Here is a 16922-nt window from a genome sequence, read left to right on the forward strand (position 1 = left end):
GAAAACTCAGGGCCAGATGCATCAAGCATTTTTCTCCTTGCAAACCGGCCCATTCGCAGAATCGGCCCGTTTACAATTGCAAAAAATGCTTTTGTGATGCATCAAACCCAAATATTGCGATGTGGTAACCTGTTACCGAATCGCAAAATGGGTTTCGATTCGCTATTTGGAAGGGAGTTTTTAGGACGTCCTTGCCAAATAGCGAAACCTAACAGTATGCATGACTGTTTCGTGACCGTGAATGCGGTCGCAAAACATTCGCATATTACCACCTACTTCAAGTAGGTAGTAAGACATTCGCAAATAGGAAGGGGTCCCCAAGGGACCCCTTCCCCTTTATGAATGTTTGTAAAAGCATTTTTAAGAGCAAGCAGTGGTCTCACAGACCACTGCCAGGTCCTAAAAAAATCAGTTCTTTATTTAAAAGCAAACACATATATGGTGGTCTGCTGATCTCAGCAGGCCACCATCCCTGTGATTTTTGCAATTCCTAGGGGGTCGCAAATTGCGACCTACCTCATTATTGTTCATGAGGTAGGACATTTGCGACTCCTTAGGAATCGCAGAAAATGTACGGCACACTATCATGCATGCCGTTTTGCAATTCCCTAATTGCGAATCGCAAAGATTTGCAATTAGGGAATCGCAAAACATTTTTTGATCCATGCGACCCTAAGATGTTTCTTAAAATAGTATGTGGAAAACTGCAAAGTGATCAGAAGCAAGTAAATAAAAAGTAAGGTTTCAAATCATCTAAGAAAGGACAAATAGTGAGTGACATTAAGATTAATTAATCATATAAGAAAGCAGATAGTTTAACAAGAAGACACAGGCAGTTTAAATAAATAGTAGTCAGAATGTTCTGTAGTAGTGTAATTATTAATCTTGAATGACCTATGAAGCAGAATAAAAGGACAAGAGAAGCAAAGCAGTCAAACAAAAGGAACATGTTGAGGCTTTTGTTGATAAGGTATTTGCCAGGAAGAGGAAGCTATTTGTGTTGATTCTGAGAAGAATGAGAACACTGGATAAAACAGTGTTATCTATGAAAAGAAGAAGTAAAAAGAAAGATACTTTTTAGTGGTGAATAAAAACACATTTACAGTACTGAGCCTTTCTTTAATGAAGAAAGCTACTTTCAAGAGAACACATTAGTGCATGCAATTGAAACAACCAGTCAATGTTATGAGGTAAAGGATGGTACTACCATTTCAAAAGAGGAGATGGTTCCTAGAAATGTTAAAGAAGTGATAGCTGAAGAGGTAATGGATGGCATATACATGCCCCTGTATATCAAATGGAACTGTAGCAGTATTTGCAGTGTTACGCAGGAATCCATCGATCGATTGTGAACATTCTTACGTCAGGTTCCATGCAAAAGTCTGAAACTGAAAATTTTGATTTTTCAAGAACAAGCATTACATCCATGCAAAGTAAGTAATTATACTAATTTACAGGGACATTCACTAGCCTGTCTATCAAAGAAAGTGTGTAGAAGCATCTTCCATCACTTCAGAATGTTTAGCTGTTCTTCACTCTAAAATGCGAAATTTAGTTAGGAGACGTTACTATGTAAAAAAATGTCCGCCCTATGTTCAGGAAAAATGAATACTGCTCTTTTGCATGGTCCAGTAGCAGAGGTAGAAAATTTTGTGAAGATGTTCAGTTTAGTTTCTTTTTTCTGAACAGGAGTCTAGGGAAAATGAGGAGTTGGCATGTGCAGGTGTGGAGAAACACGACTCAGGTGTTACTATTGATAACTTTACACAATAGATTACAAAGTTTAACACAGTTTCTTTGGAGAAACCAAATTTTTTGTATTTGTTTTCGACGCACTGACTACAAAAGCCAAATTTGCAATGTAGTCGTAGTCTCAAAAACTAAAAAATAGAACAGAGATAAGTGGCAAGAATTTGCTGTCTGTTTATTTGTAGAGGAATGCTTTGATTTGTTCTCACAGCAAATTATATATAGGTATTGCTATGATATGTTAAAGGATAACAAAATGCCAGTTAGAGCAGTAAATAACAAGTTAGAATTAGTTTCAATTCCAGAAGAACTTCGAGAATTCAATGTGTATGAATCAATTCTCATACAAAGTATACACCCTTTTCAAGCCACAGTTCATATGGAACCAAAGATAGGAGAATTACCACTGACACAGCTGCAGAAAGTCCTTAAAGGAAGAGTTGTCTATTTACCTTTAGAATTTAAAGTGAATATTGAAACTGTAGGGGTAGAAGGAGATATCGATGAACCACTTATCTTTCTAGTGAATGGTGCCCCTACCGAGAACAAAACAATCTTGCAAGATTGTTTTATCAATTTAAACATTGGTGAAGTTTTAGCTGCTTTTTTGTAAGATTTTAAGTAATCAAACAAATATAATTAAACTTGAAACTTGAATCTTGCAAGAGTTATTGGATGTTAATAAAGTAAAAAAAGAAACATTACACCTAGTACAAAATAATATTTGTTATAAAAATGTTGATGGTGTTTAATATGCAATGTGTGTGGAGGATAAAACAATACCATCAAGGGGGCAGGTTGAAAATGTGGATCGATTGAGATCAGAAGAACTTTATGAACACTGCAGCATCCATCTCCTGCATTCTAAAGAAGTTGTTGTTGATACTATTGATCTCTTTCAAATGAAACAAACAAAAGCAGCTCCCATGAGTGTGGGATACAGCTTTAGAGGCTCGCTGTTTTCACAATGGTTTCTCACTGGAGTAGGGGGCCACTATGATGACCGCCCCATACAGATACCTGCAGCTGAATACCTGTCGACCAGATTATATTCAGAGGATCCTCAAAGAAAGGTACCACCTACAACATACTTTAGAGGTCCAGGAGCCAGGGGAAAAAACACATGAAATTTTGATATAACCAATACTCCTGTCCGAGCTGTATCTCGATATCTAATGGCCTGCGCAGGGCTCAAGTTGGGCTGTATCATAGAAATCAACCATGCCATACGTAACTTAACAAAAATATATTAATTTTGATTCATCTTTTTTCTTTTTGTGATGTTTCTGTTTATAGAAGTATAAACAAATTCATAATATACAGTGACATCAGAGTTTAATACAATAAACAAATGTGACAAATATTTTTTTCAGTTTTAAAAAGACATAGAAAAACAAGTGTTATTCTTATTTCTACAGGCACACACACAGCCCAAAACAAGAAACTTGCATCAAGCAATCTCACCTCTCATACCACACTCTCACAAACGGTACCATCTCACACAAACGAATACATGGGAAACCCTCAAGAATAGATTAACATACACCGGTGACAGAGATAATGGACTGAGAAAATCACAGTTAAGATCCGCTTTGGTGTTGTCCTTAGAGAGTTCCCAACTGTCTGGTCAACGTACGTTGCACAGACATAAAGCGACACAATGCGGCAGAGGTGGACCAGCCCTCTGCACCGTACAGAGGGAGTGAGTGGTAGTTTGTTCGACCCATTTCCAAATAGGCTACCCTTCCTCAGAAGATTGTTAAAGGTGCCTCTCTTGGTGCCATGAACTGAACCCTAAAAAGAGAGGACCCAAAACTCTGGCGGCCATCTTGTAGTGAATATGAAAACAAACCTACCCATTCATAGAAAAAGAATTTGGCAAACTTCTGCCGCAGGTCCTCCAACCCGTCGTTGGCCATGTCAATGAGCGCAGCTTCCTTGATGTTCTTCCCGTAGAGATCTGTGAGGGAAGCAGAGGTGTTAGAAGGGTGGAATGGGAGTGACACGCACCACGGGTGGGAATTCTCAGACATTTATAAGTCTGGGAGATGTAGGCTTCACAACCAGTCGATGCTTATTCAGCCTCTTATGAGGACAGCAAAGCCGATTGGAAACGTCACCCTGTTAGGCTTCTTTCTTTGACATTCTGGTGCTAAAGCCTTCGTTGAACCCTGGTGTACTGTTGGCTTCATCGCTCCAGAGGTACTGAGAATGTCTTTCAACTAAGCTTTTGTGAGACCTTCAACTCCCTCTAACTTATATTTAGTTCCCCTCACTTCTTGCTTACTTCTACCAAAAAATGGATTCCATAAACCCTACCGTGAGTCCACACTCCCCCCTCCTTGTATGGTGCTCACCGTATTTGCGTCCCAAATATCGCAGGATGGTATTGGACTGGACCAGGATAAAATCACCATCAACAAACACGGGTAACTGCCCAAAGAGCTAAACAAAGGACGAGAAAGAAGAGAGAGTAAATACATTGGAGTCAGTATGGAGCTTACAGCCCTATTGAAAGGATTCTGGTGGGTAGAGCACAATAGATCGAGCGTCAGCCGATCAGCCCCTGGTGATAACCTGAGACATCCCCAGGGTCAACGCCCCATGAGTACCTGTGTGTGCTGTTATCAATGTACACCTCAAAGAACCACCTGGCCTATGAGGCGAGGATGGCTGGGTTCCCTGCCCATCTGTGAGAGCCCAGGAGTATATGGTACAGTCCCAATGTGCACTGCAATGTCCAGACGAGCCATCCGTGCCGCCTTTGTCTCACCTGCCTTAACTGTGAGACTGAGGAACCCCACACTGACGCTCCACGCTCAACGGGACATTCAGGCTCCTCTCCACACTAGTTGATGCTGTGCAGCTCCTAGACCTGGCTTAGTTCCAAAAACAACAACGTACATTGACAGACGGTGACTCTCTGCCTTCCAAGGTCATGATCCTTTTACCTTTGGAAGTGCCTCCAAACCTAATGGCTATTACCGAAGCTTCCATTGGGCAAGTGTGTGCTCTCCCCCTATGGGCACCACTGCTACCCCTCCCCTAAATACAGTATTTAGGTTCCAAAATTCCAGGCAATTGGCAACTTAATATATCCAGCTCCTGTCCCAGTTTGAAAGCCCAGGATATCCTCACAACCTCCAGCCCTCACTTAGGGCCCGATTCACAGAATGAACTTAAGACTCAATCCTAAACTTACTACTATTTTGGTATTCACAGAATGCACTTACTACTTTTGGCATTCACAGAATGAACTTACTACTTTTGGTATTCACAGAAGTTAGGATTTTGTCTCTGTCTTAAGACAGACTTAAGACAAAATCCTAACTTCTGTTGTAAAAAAAGGTCACGGACAACTGATGAACAAAGATCCTTAAGTATTGCCCGGCGGTGTCGCCACTTGAACCCACAGAATATTAATCAATGAAGAGGCAGGCGCTGGAGACGGGAAGGCAGGAAACAAGGGGTTATTCTCTCCGGAGGAGAAGACATCAGTTCGGACAGCAAGTATCATCACGAGGTGCTCTAACTGCATCTCTGAGGCCTGGCCTCTTATACACAAGTTTATGATCTTTATTGCAGGTAACACATTCTTACAACGCTTTGAAGTATGAAAAGACATCCTCGGAATCTCCCCTTCAGGCCCGTTCCCACACATATTTACAGTTGAAGTCCCCACCCCGGCCACAACAGGTGATGATTATCGCGCAGCTGGACATTCCGCCGATTCACGGGATGTGTGGGGTTGATCGGATCTCACGGGGTGGGGGCTTTGATCAATTCGAGGGTCCTTTAATGGGGGAGCTTCCTACTGTACGGGGAGGGGGGGGGCAATAAAACAGTATCCGCAGGGCCAGGTGGCGGCCTGGGAACGAGGAAGACAAACGGGCACACAGGAAAAAGGGGGGGTTTGTACCAAAGGACCTGGGACCATGAAAGGAATGAAGGGAGGTGTCGCGCTGGGAACAGGATGGGATCCCGAGGTGGAGCTGCGCTGTGGAGGGGTTTATGACCCAAGGCATGTGAGAGCGGGGGTGGTCGGTGCGGGGTTGAGAGAGAGAGAGAGACGCGCTGGCTATCAGCGAGGGGCAGGGAGGCCATCGTGCTCAAAATGGCTGCCGCTTACGCGCACGAATGGGTTCAAGAAGAGCAAGATGGCGCCGATAATGTTGACGTTTGCAGCCTAACTTTTAACAGTCCTCCCTTTTCAACATATCTAGCCAACTTGCCTACTCAATGTCAATCTTCATCAAATTCCTAACCTCGGCATCATATAATGCTCCCATGCGTTCGTTTCCAAAGTCCACAGTCTTAGGGCAAATACAATTTGTACATAATGAACACAGAGGTGGCAGACATTGAATTCCTAGACATAGACCGCATATTACAACTACGGGAATCAGGATAATGGTGAACAGTTTCCAGCCCCAGTCCTTAACGGTGTTCCAGAACCAACCACCAAGCGACCATTCTTCCTGATCTTGGTGGACTTCCGACGAGAGTCTGTGAAGATGTTCGATGGCTTTGTACACTGAGGGTGAGTTGTCTGGTATGTATGTACAGCAGCTGGACCCAATAATGCGGCATGCTCCACCACGGTCCGCAAGAACCACATCTAGGACAAGGCGGTTCTGGAGGGCCACCAAGCGAACCGCTTGAAGCTCGGCAGTGTTGTTAGCAAAGATACCAGCTGTGATGTTCATTGTTGTCTCAACTGCCTGAGTCAGATGTCGGATGGCACGGCTGTTTGCCATCGGGCCCCAGAGGGGAACAAGTCCCTTCATGGCATCGAGGAACTGCGCTCCTGTCGAGTCGGCTTGTTCAATGTCCTTGGCTCGTTTTTGTCTATGATGGTTCGCTGGGGCCACATAAGTCGGAGGAAGGATGAAGGAGATGAAACAAGTGCCCCCCCAGCCTTTGGGGAGCCAGGTGTATGCCTTTGTGCCGCAGACGAAATACATGTTTGGGGACGACACAAAGGAAGGTGGATCCGTGGAGTCCAGAGTTCTGGTAAAACGGCAGGCACTGCGGCCCACCAGCTGTGTCCCACGTCCTTCTATGCACATGTGGCCTGTGACGTTGATGACTGACAGGGCCACAGTCAGAGTGGCAGCCGTTCGTTTCCGCAGGTAGGAGAAGGTGGGTCTGGTTGGATTGTTGAACACCTGCATTTCAATTCGTTCTTTAGCAGGGATGTCCATGTGGATTGAGTCGTTGGAGGTCTGAGGGCAGAAGTGTGCCTTTGTTTTGTTTCGCCAGACCCCGTGGAAAAAATTTGTTACGGTTTTGCTGGAGGTGGCATTGTCCTTATAGCTTTCTTGCAGGAGGATCAGCCAAGCAAGGCAGGAGCCATGAACTGAGAAGGGTGAAGGGATGAATGGTATCGAGTGTCCAGTGGCGTGGGGTAGCAACCCACAGATCCAACAGTTGGTGGCATTGGTGGCAAGATTGTGCTGGTGAAGTAGCTGTACGAAAGAGTTATTCCAAAACTCCTTTCGCCTCTCTCTGAGTTGAGGAGAGACCGAAATCAGATAATGTTCCTTCATGGTGGTAGGCTGAGCAGTGGTCAGGAACGTTTCGCGAGCAGGTGCACTTTCTTCCACAATCCAGAGTGTGGTCATGAGGAGAAAGCAGAAAAGGATTGTGATGAAGAGTGCAATTGTCTTTGAGCTGTGGAGTCTGTCTGTTCTTGGGTTTCTGTAGTGGGTATTTCCTGTTGCCTCCATCATCTTCTCATTTGGCGCTTCCATCATCTTCTTATCTGGCGCTTCCATCATCTTCATCTTCAAGGTGCTCGGTAGTGGGCAGAACCACAGACTTAGTTTAGCTTCTCTCCAGGTAACCCTTGGTTGCTTTGGGTCACCGTTCTGAGATTTAACTTAGTTCGTGGTCTGCTTAGCCGAAGCTCCCTCCTTTCGACGCAGGAAATACCCTTCTCTGGATGGCACAGTGGGATCAGAGAATTTTGAAAGTTCAAGTGCTTCGGTATCAGGATAGCAGGTTAGTGACGGTCGGTCCTTGTTCAGGAGCTCTTCTTGGTTGTCGATGTTTTCTGTCATGGCCAGGGTCGAGGAGACCTTCTTACAGTGGTGTGCGTGCAGCCAGTGCCGTTTCCCCTCCACACGAAGAGCCGTCCGGGTGGTGATTAACACTTGCCAGGGGCCCGTCCACCGGGGTTCCAAACTCTTCGACCGCTGAAAGTTTCGGATCAGCACGAAATCTCCAGGTTGGATGGCGTGACCCGGACCCCTGGAAGCATCGGGGATGGCCTGCTGCACCTGCTGATGAATGACAGACAAAGTTTCAGTCAATTTATACAGATAATCAGACATTAGGACGTCCGGGACGTCATGAATGGAAGTTGGTTTCGGTGCAGACCAGACACTCATGGGTCGGCCGAAAACGACTTCATAAGGTGTTAAGTGATGTTTGGTGGGGGTGGAACGCATCGATAGCAATGCCAGTGGGAGGGCGTCTGGCCATTTCAGACCCGTGGTAGCCACTATCTTGGCCAGTTTAAGCTTTAGTGTGGCATTGTGTCGCTCAACAAGTCCAGCAGACTGGGGGTGGAAAACTGCGTGAAACTTCTGCTTGATGCCCAACCCCTTTAAGATGAGCTGGATGACTTCGGCTATGAAGTGGGGGCCATTATCGCTCCATAAAATACGACAAAGGCCGTAACGGGGGAAAAACTCCTTTAACAGTACTTTTGCAGTGGCCATAGCAGTGTTGTCGCGGGTTGGGTATGCTTCCACCCATTTGCTAAATGCGCATACCACAACAAGTACATATTTCAGGCCTTGGCATCTGTCTAGCTGGATGTAGTCCATCTGCAGGACTTCGAACGGGTGATTTGGGACCCCAAATCCTCCCCGGGGTACTACAGTTCCTTTCCCGGGGTTGTGTTGCAGGCATATCAAGCATTGTTGGACCAGACGTTTGGCGGAGTCTGTGATTTTACCATTGTGCCAAACTCTGGAGACAAGTTCAATCATGGGGGCTGATCCTATGTGGGTAGGGGAGTGTGCCATAGTCAGTATGGGAATCAGGTACGAGTCAGGTAGCAACCATTTGTTCGTGTCTCTTGTCCGCCAGCAGCCTTCGTCATCCTTTAACCCCACCCGTGCCCATTCAGTCAGTTCGTGCTGTGTGCTAGCCATTTGAATGTCTCTAATAGTGTCCCTAGCGTCAGTCCATTTTTCTGCTTGTGACCTGGTCATGTACATATGTGTTGTCGTCCTATTTTCAGCTGTCGTTCGGGCAGTGATGTCGGCTAGTGCATTTCCCTGCCCAATAGTGTCTGTCACCCTTTTGTGTGCCTGGCATTTAACGACTGCAAGCTTTGCGGGGAGAAGGACAGCTTCGATCAAGGCGGAGACTAGATCCCCGTGCAAAATGGGGGTGCCGTGTGAGGTCAGGAATCCCCTTTCCCTCCAAAGGAGCCCAAAATGGTGAACCACCCCGAAGGCATACTGGCTGTCGGTGTAAATGTTCGCTGTGATTCCTGCTGCTAGGATGCAGACTCGTGTCAGGGCAATCAGTTCCGCTGCCTGGGCAGATCGTTGCGTGATGCGGGCTGTCTCGACTACAGTTCGAGCCGTGGTGACCGCATAGGCAGCGGAAGTGGTGCCATCGGGGAGTTTGATGCATGAACCGTCCACCCACAGCTCTCCGTCAGGGTCAGGAAAAGCCGTGTCTCTGAGGTCAACCCTACTTCTAGTCTGTTCGTCCGTAAGAGTCACGCAGTCATGTACAGGGTGCACATTGGGATCGTTCTCTGGTAAGGGTAACAGAGTGGCCGGGTTCAGTGTGGTGCATCTTTTCAGGGTGATATGGGGTGCAAGCAAGGTCAGTTCGTATCCAGTCAGGCGTGCACTCGTCAGATGTTGCGTCTTGGTTTGGTTCAGGAGGGTGTCAACTGCATGGGGTACCAGTACCGTGAGGGAATTCGAGAGCACGATCCCCTCACTCTGTCGGATAGAGATTGCAGCTGCAGCTACAGCTCGAAGGCAGGCAGGCAAGGCTCTGGCTACAGGGTCAAGAGTGGCGGAGAAGTAAGCACACGGTCGTTGCTTTGGGCCAATGGGCTGGGTCAGGACAGATAAAGCGCACCCCTCCCTTTCGTGAGTGTAAAGGGAGAAGGGCTTTGCGTAATCGGGGGTACCTAGGACAGGGGCCGAACAAAGGGCATCTCGTAGTTCCGTGAAGGAGGTTTGACACTCAGGGGCCCAAGGGAGTGGGAAGGGGACGTCTTTAGCTAGCAGAGAAAGTAGCGGTTTCACAATGAGGCTAAAGTTTGGTAACCACTGTCGGCAGAAGGAGGTGAGACCTAGCAGGGAACGAACCTGTTTCTGGGTTTTAGGGACAGGGGTTTCGAGAATGGTTTGGATCCAGTCGGGAGTGAGTTTCCTTCCCTCTTTGGACAAAAGGTGGCCTAGGTAAGTGACCTGGGGTTGGCAAAATTGCAACTTCTTCTTGGAGACCTTGTGGCCATTTTCCGCAAGGAAGTGCAGGAGTTGAATGGAGGCTGTAACTGCTAATGGAGTGGTGTCGGCTGCCAAAAGGATGTCGTCGACATATTGCACTAACACCACTCCATCGGGTAACTGGACTTGATCCGGTTGTCTCTTGAGGGCCTGGCTGTAGATGCTAGGGCTTTCTGTGTAGCCCTGAGGTGCTCGGCAGAACCTATATGAGCGGGCTTTTAGGGTGAAGCCGAAGAGATATCGGCTGTCTGGGTGGATGGGGATGGAAAAGAATGCGTTTTTGAGGTCAATGACAGTGAAGGTGGTGGCAGTAGAAGGAATCAAAGTCAGGATGGTGGTGATGTCTGAGACCACAGGGTACTGGGGTACCACCACTTTGTTGATCTCTCGAAGGTCAATGATAAAACGGTATGCTTTCTCATCTCCCTCTCCCTGTTTCTTGATGATGGGCAAGATAGGGCTGTTGCAAACGTTGCTAACCACTTCCTCTACCACTCCTGCGTCTATCAGTGATTGAATAATCTTTACCAATGCCTTCTCGCCCTCGGGCGATATCCGATATTGTGGAAGTTTTGGGAGTGTTGCGTCTGGTCGGACAGTAATGTGCACTGGGTCAACCAACATGCGCCCTACGTCCGAATCCGCCTTGGCCCACAGATACGGAGGCAGAGTGTCAAGCAGGGATGTGTCAGCGTCGGTGATGGAAAACATGCGTCGGGGAGGGCAATGTCTAAGCAGAACGGGGTTGTCGTAAAGGAAAACTCGAACTCCGTCTTGAGAACATCTGATCGTCGCTCGGAAGTGTTTCAATAAGTCAAGTCCCATAATGGCGTCAGGGCTATTGGAGGAAAGCAAAAACGTGGCGTCAGTGGTGTTGTTTTCTAAGTCGAAGAGGATCGGGGCGGACAAAGGGTTAGTGGAGGGCGTTCCATCGAAACCCGTCGATGTTATAAGTGAGCCAGACAAGGGTGCCCTTGGAATCAGTCGTTTAGATAACGCACTACGTGTTGCGCCAGTGTCTACCAGAAATGGAGACTTTGTACCCAGGACCTTAGCAGTGACGTAAGGGCCTTGCTGGTCCACATAGAGCTCGACTGGATCCCTCCCTTGCCCTTGGCAGTCCTATGCAAAGTAGTGGGCGTCATCGTAGTCAGATTGCTGGCATTGGTTCTGTATGGGTCGATCAAATGTATTTGATCTGCCTGATCTGTCGTTAGTCGCGTCATTTGGGGGCCCTCGCTGTTGTCCCTTATTTCTCGGTCCACTTGCTATGTCCTGGGGGTCCTTGTTTCTGATTATTTCCAGAAGAACTGGGCACTGGGATTTCCAATGGCCAGTTCCTTTACAGAAAGCACACTGGTCCTCTCTAAGGTCTGTACGTCCACTGTGGGGAGTCAAAATGCGGTCCTGGGGAAGCGTAGTCTTAGGGACGTTCGTCTGGTAGTTTCTCCGGTATTGGTCTCGTCCTATAGTCACCCCTTGCAGTTGGGCAATCATCACCCTCTCTTTCAGGTCCTTCTTCTTTTTCTCTGTAGCTCTATCGTTTTCATTTTTCTGGTGTTCATAATATTGGGCCATCTGGAGGATAGCCGTAGGTTTGGAGGCTGCCCAACTACTCTCGCTAGCCTGCAGTTTCTGGGAGACCTCCGGTGACAGACCCTTAACATAATTCTGGACAAACAGATGGTGTCCGGTTGCAGTGGTCATGTCCTGGCCGCTGTAATCGGAGAACACCGTTTCAAACCGGGAGAAGTATTCTGATACATCCTCCTGGGGTTTCTGGCGACAGGCCGTTACTATCGACCAGTCCACTTTCTTTTCTGGGATCAGGGTTTTTAATTTCTGTACGATTTTATCTGGAAGGTCTAGAATGGATTTCAAGGGCTTTTGTCCAGGTCCTCGTTGTTTATCAATGTCATCGAGTTGTGACCAGGTATGTCCAAACAGCTCAAGGTGGTCGACTTTCTGGATTTGCTTCCACACGTCAGCTGGTAGACATAACCCGAAAAACAAGTCGATGTCAGCCAGGGTCATAATCGTTGATCCTAGGGCTGTACCCAATTCAGTATAGAAGGCAGTGGGGTTTTTACGTAGGTCAGGCAGAGATTTCCGGAATGTCAGAATCTCTTGCCGGTCCCAAGGCTGGTAGACCCAGTTGTACACTACCCTTCCTTTTGCATCTTGGTGGTTTGCATCATCGTTAGTCCCTGCACCTCGTGGAGGAACCCAGTAGGGGGCAGCCTCTCGTATTGGCATCATGGTGTTAGATTGCTCAGTTTGTGGTTCGGTCGCTACGGATGTCGTGGGTTTAGTTCCTGATTCTCGTTCAGTGAGGTGGCGGAAAACCTCAAGCGTACGCGTAAGGAGGTCCGTCACATCACACTCGCCCTTATCCCTGATATCGACCTTCCGGTACAGAGTCGTTAGGCTCTCGGGACCTTTGTCTCGATATCGGTCCTCGTATGCGTTCAAGACATGGTAACACAGTCGTACGGTAAAATGTCGTCTGTGATTCCCTGTATACGAGTTAAACATATCCGTGATGTACTCTTCATCTTCCTTTCTTTCTACCAGTGTCCGTGCTATCTTGTCGATCCCTGTTCGCTCATCTTTGCTTAGTCTGCTTGTTCTTGCAGAACCAACCCTTCGGGTCTCAGGGTCGCCCAACGTTGTCGTTTGTGTAGCATTTAATACAAGGAGTTCGGCCGGCACAGAGGCCATGGGGGCCGAAGCTGCGGCGCTACCCTCGTTTGTACCTGGGGGTGGTGGGTGCTGTGCTAAGGGTTGGGAAGGGGCATATGGAGGGGGCATGTAGATGATCGGAGGACCTAACAGCAGATCATCGTTGGCTCGTTGTTTCGAGGGTAAATCAGGGTAGAGCATGGAGGACGTTCTAACCGGACACTGGCTTGATGTCTCTATTTCTAGTTTCTGTTTGGCTTTCTCTCTTTCCTTTATCTCTTCTTCTAGTTTCTGAGCAGCTAGGTGGGCTGCTTTTCGCAGCTCTTTTCCCAACCTACTCTCAGTTTTCTTTTTACGTTGTTCAGTTTCTTTGCGCCACATGCCGAAACTATCAAGCATAGTGGGCGTTGTCTTGTTTTTACCAAGGGCTGTTTCTAGCGCGTTTATTTTGTCATCATCGAAGGATCCTATCAGTGGCCACTGACTTTCTCGATCCTTTTTCGTATATTTATGCCACAGTTTGTTATAGGCTATAGCGATCAATCCATGCTTCATGAACATGTCCTTATTAGGGGTGCCTTCCAGTGGAGCCGGATGGTTCATCTCTAATAAGCGGTCCGGGCTAAACAGGCTACCAATCAGTGGGGAGAAGACAGATATGACGGATCACAACGGGGACAAAAAGTCAGCACTGCCTATCTTATCACTGCGTGCAAAGACTAGACAGAATATTCCTATTCTACGTTGTTTGCAGGCAGTGAATACCTCATGAACCAATATCGAATAGTCAACGTTCGGTCAATCGAAACAATTCAGTGGGGAGAATAAGTAGGCCCGCAAAGGTCTGCGTTACCTACCCTTTCACTATCTGTAAAAAGGGGGGGGGCTCTTTCCTGTTTGCAGACAGAGAATCTCCAGAAAACAGTCTGTGAACAATAGTTCAGGTTCAAATAATTAATCAGTGGGGGAGAAAGATAGGCACGGCGGCTGCATTACCTATCCTCCACTGCTTGCAAAGAGAGAGCCTGTTGTTTCTCCGTTTGCAGACAGCGAATCTCCAAATAAATCAACAAAGAGTAATACTAGTATTTTCTAAACAATCAGGCAATCATTTCGCAATTCGTCGTGTTTACACGACCTTACCCGGACCGCATGGACAGTTTCTTGTCTTCCGAATCCAGCGCCCGATCGTCCTCTTTTCTTCGTAATCCTCGCGGCACTCCTGATGGTTCCCAGTCAGGACCGTAGATCACTCGAGAGAGGTCTGTTCGGAACCAGTGAAGTTCGGATGATCGGCTGTCAGACGAGGGTCTATCGGACAGGTGCACTTCCCGATCGTTGCAGTCGTTCACTCTGTCGTCAGGACCTCTCCCACTGGATCCACGAGTCACTGATGGGCCCCACGTTTGGGACGCCAATTGTAAAAAAAGGTCACGGACAACTGATGAACAAAGATCCTTAAGTATTGCCCGGCGGTGTCGCCACTTGAACCCACAGAATATTAATCAATGAAGAGGCAGGCGGTGGAGACGGGAAGGCAGGAAACAAGGGTTTATTCTCTCCGGAGGAGAACACATCAGTTCGGACAGCAAGTATCGTCACGAGGTGCTCTAACTGCATCTCTGAGGCCTGGCCTCTTATACACAAGTTTATGATCTTTATTGCAGGTAACACATTCTTACAATGCTTTGAAGTATGAAAAGACATCCTCGGAATCTCCCCTTCAGGCCCGTTCCCATACATATTTACAGTTGAAGTCCCCACCCCGGTCACAACAGGTGATGATTATCGCGCAGCTGGACATTCCGCCGATTCACGGGATGTGTGGGGTTGATCGGATCTCACGGGGTGGGGGCTTTGATCAATTCGAGGGTCCTTTAATGGGGGAGCTTCCTACTGTACGGGGAGGGGGGGGCAATAAAACAGTATCCGCAGGGCCAGGTGGCGGCCTGGGAACGAGGAAGACAAACGGGCACACAGGAAAAAGGGGGGGTTTGTACCAAAGGACCTGGGACCATGAAAGGAATGAAGGGAGGTGTCGCGCTGGGAACAGGATCGGATCCCGAGGCGGAGCTGCGCTGTGGAGGGGTTTATGACCCAAGGCATGTGAGAGCGGGGGTGGTCGGTGCGGGGTTGAGAGAGAGAGAGAGACGCGCTGGCTATCAGCGAGGGGCAGGGAGGCCATCGTGCTCAAAATGGCTGCCGCTTACGTGCACGAATGGGTTCAAGAAGAGCAAGATGGCGCCGATAATGTTGACGTTTGCAGCCTAACTTTTAACACTGTGAATACCAAAAGTAGTAAGTTCATTCTGTGAATACCAAAATAGTAGTAAGTTTAGGATTGAGTCTTAAGTTCATTCTGTGAATCAGGCCCTTAGGACCTTGGACGCCACAGAAACAACCACTGGATCTTCTCGGGTGACATCGTAGAGTGCGTGGACAGTGAGTAGCTGGCATGTAAGATACTAATGGACCTGTCATAGGTGCTGGGCCCTGGTTCACCCTACTATGAAGACTCGCCTTAGCGAGAGGCGTAATGGGAAGCAAATCTTTACTCATAATGACTCACCGCTGTCTTTCTGATCTCAGCCTTTCCAGACACCCAGTCTTCAGCGGTTACTTTGTCCTCCTTCCATTCACAGCCTTGGTCTGCCAGCAGGAACCGCATGTGCTCTGTCCGACCTGGAGGGAAGGAGATACAGTAGAGTTAGGAAATCGCAAACACCCTGGGCCCGAATCACAAAAGTAATCTGAGACACAATCCTAGCTTTACGACTTTCGGTATTCACAAAGGGCATTTAGGAGTAGTAAAGTTACGATTTTGTCTCAGTTAAACTTAAGTTTTGGTCTTAAGTTAAAATAAGCCTCATTCTAGGGCACTCAGGTTGACTCCCGCTTCACTTGAGACATGTTTGGGTCTTATGCTCAAAATGGGGTAAGTGCACAAACTAAGCTTTCGGTTCTACTGGTCCACTCGCACAGTTTGAGTAACAACCATCTTCGCACCGTACATGAGACGAGATCCATTTTTGTTAATGCAGCGTACACTGCATTTCAAAGATATTTCTGCGTTATTGCCCCAGGACCATCCAGACCATGACAGGTTGCTCAAAATTCAGCCTGTCATTGAACAATTGTCTGCCAGGTTTCCAGAGATTTATTTTCCTGAAAAGAATATAGCCATTGATGAGTCCTTCATCCTGTACAGTGGACGGGTGAAGTTCAGGTAGTACAATGTGAGCTATGGCGGCAAGTTGTACATGCTGTGTAAATGTAAATGTAGTGTACTTGTATAGCGCACGAATCGACCCCAGCTGGGGTATCTCGGCGCTTGTACGAATACTGCTGTGGAACCCTTCCTGGCTTTTCCTTGTGAAGTGCCCACTCCTGGGCACCCCCAAGGTGAAGCCAGGCATCCTAGCATTGTGGGGGCAGTTGTGGAGATTAAGCAAGCTATTGCCCAGAGTTGCAGAGTGGGACTCCATGATTAGAATAGGCACCGAGGCGAGAATTATCAGGTCCGAGGAAATTGAGCCCAAGACCCGCCGAGGCGGGAATTGAACCCTGGTCCCGGGCTAGACCTCTGCATCAGGGTCTGCCGCTCTAACCATTGAGCCACACTTTCCACACAGTGTGAGAGCTCCCCGTGCTATTTATGCAGGGTGAGAGTGTGTACAGGGAAGGGCTACGCTCTAAAACCTGTAGGAGTGTGCTAGGAGTAACTGAAAATATTGCATCAGATCTTGTCCAGCAACAACGTCTATCCAGGAGTACATGTTTAGTGAGCTGTTCCAAGCTGCGTTGTGGCCTGTGGGTGCAGTTTGTTGTCGCCACAAAGGATTCCCGCAGGAGCTTGTTTGTGAGAAGCTGTAGAAATACTGGAGCTCACAGTCAAGTTCTCTGATAGGTGTGATGTGTACGTGCTCCCTACCATTCACGATGAGAGCACTTCCCCCATCACATTTTGGGGTCAGATGGCCAAAGTTCACAAGCCCACCTGTA

General features: G+C 47.6%; 1 protein-coding gene across 1 annotated transcript in view; it reads right to left on the reverse strand.

Moving 5' to 3' along the window:
• The window catches only part of LOC144766986 (glutathione S-transferase P 1-like), an 84296-nt gene that overhangs the window by 8554 nt on the left and 58820 nt on the right, over positions 1 to 16922 (reverse strand). Inside the window, exons 3-5 of the mRNA XM_078650653.1 lie at positions 15490 to 15602; positions 4107 to 4194; positions 3606 to 3709 (exon numbers count right to left, since the gene is read on the reverse strand). Of these exons, the coding sequence (XP_078506779.1) occupies positions 3606 to 3709; positions 4107 to 4194; positions 15490 to 15602 (305 nt within the window). The remainder of the gene's footprint in view (positions 1 to 3605; positions 3710 to 4106; positions 4195 to 15489; positions 15603 to 16922) is intronic.

Source organism: Lissotriton helveticus, chromosome 1_1 (genome assembly GCF_964261635.1).
Source record: "Lissotriton helveticus chromosome 1_1, aLisHel1.1, whole genome shotgun sequence".
Lineage (NCBI taxonomy): Eukaryota > Metazoa > Chordata > Amphibia > Caudata > Salamandridae > Lissotriton > Lissotriton helveticus.